The following is a 7,328-nucleotide window of genomic DNA, read 5'->3' on the forward strand; positions in this document are numbered from 1 at the left end:
CAGGCACATGAAAAGGTGCTCAGCCTTGCTAATTATTAGAGAAATGCAAATCAAAACTACAGTGAGGTATCACCTCACACCAGTCAGAATGGCCATCCTGAAAAAGTCTACAAACAATAAATGCTGGAGGGGGTGTTCAGAAAAGGGAACCCTCCTGCACTGTTGGTGGGAATGTACTGTAAATTGGTGCAGCCACTATGGAGAACAGTATGGAGGTTCCTTAAAAAACTAAAAATATAGCTAACATTTGATCCAGCAATCCAACTACTGGGCATATACCTGGAGAAAACATGCACCCCAATGTTCATTGCAGCACTGTTTACAATAACCAAGACATGGAAGCAACCTAAATGTCAATGAACAGATGAATGGATAAAGAAGATGTGGGGTGTGTGTGTGTGTGTGTGTGTGTGTGTGTGTGTATAAAATGGAATAGTATTCAGCCATAAAAAGAATGAAATAATGCCATTTGATCAAGCCAGTATATTTTAAGTGAGTGTCATTTGGATGTACTTAATGGTAAACTAATTTGAAACAGAAGAGCTAGAAACTCGAAAAAGGTAAGAAATGGCCTTTGAGAAACCTCAGATTCCTCTGATGCCTGAACTGGACTCTTGAGCAGAAGCCCTCCACCTAGGTTTCCTTTTTGCCCCCCGATCTTTGCAAAACATTTCTCTATGGCCAGTTCTTACATTTCTTACCCTTGAACTGGTACGAATATTGCCTTTACCAAAGAAGGCAGTTTCAGTCTAACAGCATTTTCTAGTGGGACCACCAGTTTTCTGTTCTGATTGTTTCAACTAATTGAGACAAATGTCCTGATAAGGATCGATATTTACAAGGCAATCATCTGTTGGGGAGTCAAATTCCATTAGTTGCATGGGCTGTGGCCTCAGGTTGCTGTTGCCGAAATTTGCAGAACTCGATGGATCTGGTTGAATTCTGCCCAGTATATTACTGTGGTGGTCTGTCCCCCTTTCGCAGCCTTTGGAGTAACTGGTCCAGAAGAAGGTGCATGGCTAGGTCCTGCATATGGCCATCCACATCCCATTACATTCAGTGGATGAAGTGGAATTGATTGCATCTGGCAATGGCAAGAAGATGAACAGATTGTCTGAATGAGCACATGCTGAAGCCGCGGGGTCACTGATCTCTCTGCTCCCCAATTCTAAATTAGAATTAGGCCCTTTTTTAGTGGAACCCTGGTTTGGGGGCTGCCAGGACAACGGCAGCCGGTGTGAGCTGGACTTTTTGCGTGTACAGTCCAGGGGCCAATGGAGAAAATTTCCAGATTCCCTGAAACAACGGCCAACACTAAAGAGTCTTGAATAAAGCAGTCATTTATTTATTTGAAGGAATAATGCCAGGGTTTTTACACCACGTCAATGAAATCATAACTTGCTGTTAGAAACTTTTAAAAGATTTAGGCTTTTTTGTTTGTTTTCCTGGTGGATTGCATTTTGCGTTGGGAAGTCCAGTTGATTTTATACTTCTTCCCTATCAGCACTTGCATAGAAATCAGAGATACAAGCTCGGGAGACTGTCTTAAGAGCGTTCCAAACAGAAGAATATTCATTCAATTAAATGGAACAGGGTTTTGAGACCGCTAGAGAGGTTTGGGAGAAGTGTTAGTGATCAAACCCAGGAAAGTCTATGGTTCCACTGTTGTTGGGCTTCCTAAGAGCGGAGCAAACAATCAGACAAATTGGGCTGTTAGCCGCCTCACTGTGAGACAGCAGGCTCCCTGGCGCCCAGCACTTCCCCACCGTCCCTGAGCACAGGATCAATTTCCTTAGCCAGTTTGGTCAGCCATGTTTATATGTCACGTAAAAAACCACACTGCTCCATTTTCAGTTTTGCATCTTCTCATCACTATCACTGACTTTACAGAGATAAAGGATATAATCACATGATTGTGTAAGGCAGTGCAGTTGGTCCACTAGCCCCACCCCTACCCCTGCCTTTCTAGGAATCCCTTTCCCAGTACCCTAGCCAGGGGCTATCCCGCCTTTTAGATACGGGCCACTCGCTGCCTTCTAAAGCCGTAGGCTCTGTGGTTGGAAAGCTCACACAACTGGAAATTCTTTCTTAGTTTGAGCTGAAATTGTTTCCCTGATAACATCTACCCATAGGGCTAGTCCTAACCCCTTGGTCCACAAAGCAGGTCCCAAATCTCTTCCGTGTGACAGCCCTTCGGGTATCTGAATGCACCTCTCAGACCTTCCCTCAGCCTCCCTTTTCCATGGACTAAACTTTCCCTGTTCTCTTAAAGGGCATTTATAAATGTTGTGGTAACCGTCCCTTTTAAGAGGTTCCAATGCCCCTGCTGAAATGGGGCATCCAGGTGGCACAGTCTGTTTCAGATGTGGTCTGTCTCATACAATGTACTGTTATATAGCCAACTGTTGCCTTCCACATTCCGGGCATCATGCTTACCTAAACATCACCTGAGCTGACACTGGTCCTTTTGGCTGCCAAATCCCTCAGATTTACTTAGGGGTCAACTAAAATCTTTGGGTTTTTAGCCCATGAGTTACAGCTGAGTCAGGTGGTCTTTTTCTCATTTTGCAATTTCACACTTGGTTTGTAGAATATAATTGCAGTTTTCATTTACCTCTGTTAAAATTCATCTTATTGATTGAATGACATGTTTCTGAAAGCATTTGTTTCCACCAGAGGGCTCAATAAAACATGAGCCGCTATTATTATTATTGACACACAGACACACACATACACACACGTACGTGCACAGACACTGCTCCCCTCGCCTTCACCATGAAGCCTTTCCCAACGCCTCACACAGAGATCTCCTCCCTGACACCTTAGTGTGTCAAGCAGACTGAGCTCTTCACTGGAAGGAACTTGACTTTTTATGCTTTCTGGATCCTGGTGACTGGTACGTAATAGTACGAGTTAGTAGAACAAAATGCAGGGAGTCCATCACAGGGACTTCACCTCTTTGTGCCTGTTTCCTCATCTGTCCAACAAGTATGATGCTAATCGCTGCCTCTTTAGTTTGTGGTACAGAAAGTCCAAGAGTGGGAGCTATGTGCCTGACAGACTGTAATCAGTTGGTAAATCTTGATATTATTCTTATTAATAATATGGTACTTCACACATAGAAACTTTAGAAACTAATGATAATATCTCATATTAGCCAGTTATTACGGACTAGGCACTGGAGACAGGTGAATAAGACAAGGCTTGGGACAACATACTAGATACTTGAAATAACAGCGAGCTCTGTGTTCGATGAGTATGGGATGCATTTGAGATCAGCAGAGTCTGGAATTCAGACTGTGTTCTGCCCCTCAGCGCGTGGGGCACCCCATTTCTGTTTCTAAGTTGGGCCAAGCAGGGCCGCCCACAAGTTCTTTGGCTTTGCGCAAGTCCTAGTCCTGGAGGATATGCTTGGAAAAGAATCGCTGGTGGAAAAGGGCCTTTTCTGATTTTTCTGGGTTTGACTAGGGAGTCTTCAGATCACAGGAGTATAAGCATCTGCCCCATTGTCAGAAATTGCGTCGAATGCGCTATTGCTTGTGAAATACTGAGAAATAGAACAGCATTGCTTACTTGGTCCTTTCTCCACAAAACGCATTAGTTAGCCTCACGAAGGGGAGACACATCTAGTGTCGTGGAAAGAGTGTGCACCATGGACCCAATCCCCGGCGATCGCTTACGGCCAGTGTGAGGCCCTGCCTCTTGCAGCCTCCACTACATCGACTGCCCAGTGCGGGGATGAATCCCTGCTTTGTCTCTCTCGGGGAGGATCAAAGGAGCCCAGAGATGAAGGAGTTTCAGACCAATATCGTGTGCGTGTGTGTGTGTGTGTGTGTGTGATTTGGGGGGTTAGCGGAGCAGTGATGCTTGTGTTGAGTACAAGTGTTCAGCCCTGGAGCCTGTTGCCGAAGTCTTGGCGACACTTTGGAGCAGGTGCTCATCTCCACCTGAAGAACAGGAGGATTAGTACAGGTGGATCAGGGTGTGTGCGTGTTATCTTGGGAGTGGCAAGAACATAAAAGCAGGTTAATATCTTTCAAGTGTGAGTGAAAAGAATAACAGTGAAAAATCTGCTGCGAGCTTCGCGCACGTTCCAGGTCTAACTCATTTTGAGAAGTGGAAGAGCTTGCACCCAGGTTCTTTGCTGAAGACGGTCTTGCAGGAAATTATCTTCCTTTCGGCTGCCCCCTCCCTATCTTAATCAAAAGCATTGGTGGTGCCGCGGAGCCACCTTGCTGCTTCATGAAATCTCACGTTCTCAAATACAGAGACTCAGCTGTCATTGAAAATGTGACAGTGTACGTATCAATAGCTTCGTGTGGATGGGCCAGCGGGGCAGCGCACTCCGACAGTAACTCAAGATCATCCCATTCTGCCGCCCAATAAATACAGCAGACCTGGGGGAGAAGGTACACTTTCGAGAAGCGATTGATTCATCCATCCGGATGTCTGAAACACCTTTGAATAAACCCAGAGGCACACCTCGAAAAGCCAGTGATGGAAAGGGATGGATAACGAAGCCTCTCATTGGTCGAGGCATGCTCCATGGTTGCTGCAGAGACAGTACGCCTATCCCAGACTGGGCCTTACTGCCCTTTGGTTGACTCTGGCTCGGTAGGAACCTGTGTCTTTTAAATCAGTGGTCCCCAACCTTTTTGGCACCAGGAACCGGTTTCGTGGGAGACAATTTTTCCACGGATGGGATGTGGGGGATGGTTCAGGTGATACTGCGAGCGATGGAGAGCGACAGATGAAGCTTCGCTCACTCACCCGCCGCTCCCCTCCTGCTGGGCGGCCCGATTCCTAACAGGCCACGGACCAGCACCGGTCTGCGGGCCAGGGGTTGGGGACTGTGGTTTTAGATGATGGGACTAATATTGGAGAAGACCAGCCTTACTCAGGAGAAACCATATAAAATTTAAAAGAAATCATTGAGTATTTTAAAGACACAGAGTATCTGGAAATTCAGCTTTAAACTGTTGTCGCATAGAGTTACATTGGGCCAGTTTTGATGAATACATAAGTGGCATTTGTCACGAACGTTATCAACTGCATACAAATGCACAACTCGAAAACACTTGGAAATAGTCTATCTCTTAAGTAGGTTAAGCATCCCCTCTAAATCTTGTATGCATTTTTAATGTACTTACAGCCTCTTTTTAAATAGCGCCAGGTAGAATAATCTGTGTCAGGGCTCCTCTGAACCGTACTTACAAATTCTGCTGCAGCAGTGCCACTGTGAATGAATCTGTGAAGTATCTCGTTGCATTACAGCTCTGCATACATCAAAGACTCTTTCTGAACTGGATAATTATAGAAGGGGAAAAAAACATGTTTTAGTGCTACCTGAGAGTTATTAATATTACCTTTGAAATGACTAATTATGTTACCCATAAAGACTGGGGAAAAGTGTTATGTAACTGGCTCATTAAGAAGGCCTTTCATAAACTTTGATCCCCTCCACCCCACCCTCCAAGCTCTCCTTCATTTCCATCATTACATTGATTTTTAGGTTTAATGTTTATATACCAAAATGTTTGATGAATCCAGCACAGGCTGGGATGTTGAGCATGTGATTTAATTATCCTCACTCTTCAGGTAAAGCACATTGGCCACGAGCCCTGAGACGCAAGCAAGATTTGAACAGCACCTCTTTTCAAAAGGAGCGTTTGAAAGAACTGAGAAGGTGCCCCCGCTGGTAGCCGAGAGTGGGCACCAGAGGGGCTTTTCCAACGTTAAGACTTGAACTCACAAACACACTGTGTCAGTAGCGCAGCTGCAATCTTGTCACTAACTGTTAGGCTACATCAAGAGAAATGACTATCAGAGCATCCAGAACGAGGGTGGTGATGGTGCCGCCCTCCCCTGAGCTGACAGGTCACACCAGAAACAGGATACCACGAGTTACAGGAGCCCCAGGCAATGCGGAGTCCCTCCTGGGAGCTCCTGAGATAGTTGACAGAACGCAGAACTCAAGCATTAGAAGAAAAGTAGAAGGTTCTTGATCAATGAATGAACAAGCCACCAATGTGTCCGCCTGGTGAAAAGACAGCACCAGGGGATATGGCTGCTGTCTCCCAACAGCTTCTCAGGCAAAAGAAGAGGTGATGAGTTCTGTGCGGCTTCAAAGTACGATCCAGAGGTAGAAACTCCCGGGAGACAGGCTTTTAGCTCCCAGCCAGGAAGAATAGTGTGATCAGGCTGTCTCAACACGGGACAGGCTGCTTTGAGCGGTAGTGAGCTCACCGTCACTGGCAATGTGCAGTTGGATGTGGGGTGTCCCTTTGTCTCGCAGATAGGCTTCAAGCACCAGTGTGGAGCAGGGGAATGGACCGAATGTTCCCCTGAAAAAAAGTAGGCCAATTAAGTCAGTAAGTATTTAGAAAGGGCCTCTACCATGTTTAGTGCCAAGAAGGTGTTTCATTTTTCGAAGTGCTCGCAAATAAAGTTGCTTTGTTTTTCCCCATCAGGAGATGACCCATCCCTGGCCTACTCCTCTCACTGCCATGCATACTTCTGGAAACTCTGAGCAGAGCACATTTTCCATCCCAGGACAGGTCAGTTATCTTCCTTGCTCCATTTTCCTTGATCTGATGTCAGTTATACCAGCCTTCCCGTTGGATTCTTAAAAATAGAAATGGCCTTGGTGTTCTAAGCTCCATAAAATGTAGACTCTCTCGTGTCCTTCGGGATGTTAACACAAATAGGATTTTATTGAAAGAGCATCTTTAAGAGAATGTCCACCAGACGCTGGCATGCGAATCCTAATGCCTAGAGCACCGCCACTGGCCGAGCTACTGTGCCCAGAGCTCGTGGATTGGAGAGAGGAGTGAACTCATCTCTTAAGAAAGACCCAGTAGATGGTGGAACAACATCCAAGATTGTTTTTAATTTAAAAACCCTGTACTCTTCAGTCTGATGGATCAGTTTTCACTTTTGTGTATCACTTGTAGTCCTCGTACACAAGCAGGCAGATCTTCACACACCAACACACCATATTGACAGAACTTTTTCTCCTACAGTTCTAGTCAAATGTTTCATATAATTTTTTTCCTCACTTGCTCTCAGTAAGAATTTTTTCTCACCATCAGCTTTTAAAATGCCTGAGTAAACATGGATTTTCTAATAACACACTTCAAAAGAAAAAAAATAATGTCTTCCTTCTTTTCTTCCTCCTTCCATCCAATTAACCATCCATCCACCCATTCATCCACCCATCCATTCATCCACCCATTCATCCACCCATCCATCCATCCATCCACCCATCCATCCACCCATTCATCCACCCATCCATCCATTCATCCACCCATCCACCCATTCATCCACCC

The 7,328-nt window shown here is 45.4% G+C and overlaps 1 protein-coding gene across 1 annotated transcript in view; it reads left to right on the forward strand.

Moving 5' to 3' along the window:
- The window catches only part of AFF2 (ALF transcription elongation factor 2), a 487,389-nt gene that overhangs the window by 327,001 nt on the left and 153,060 nt on the right, over window positions 1-7,328 (forward strand). Inside the window, 1 exon segment of the mRNA XM_027096865.1 lies at window positions 6,471-6,557. Within this exon segment, the coding sequence (XP_026952666.1) occupies window positions 6,471-6,557 (87 nt within the window).

The sequence above is a fragment of the Aethalodelphis obliquidens genome, unplaced genomic scaffold (genome assembly GCF_003676395.1).
Source record: "Aethalodelphis obliquidens isolate GAN/ISIS:26980383/991018 unplaced genomic scaffold, ASM367639v1 scaffold110, whole genome shotgun sequence".
In the NCBI taxonomy this organism is placed as follows: domain Eukaryota; kingdom Metazoa; phylum Chordata; class Mammalia; order Artiodactyla; family Delphinidae; genus Aethalodelphis; species Aethalodelphis obliquidens.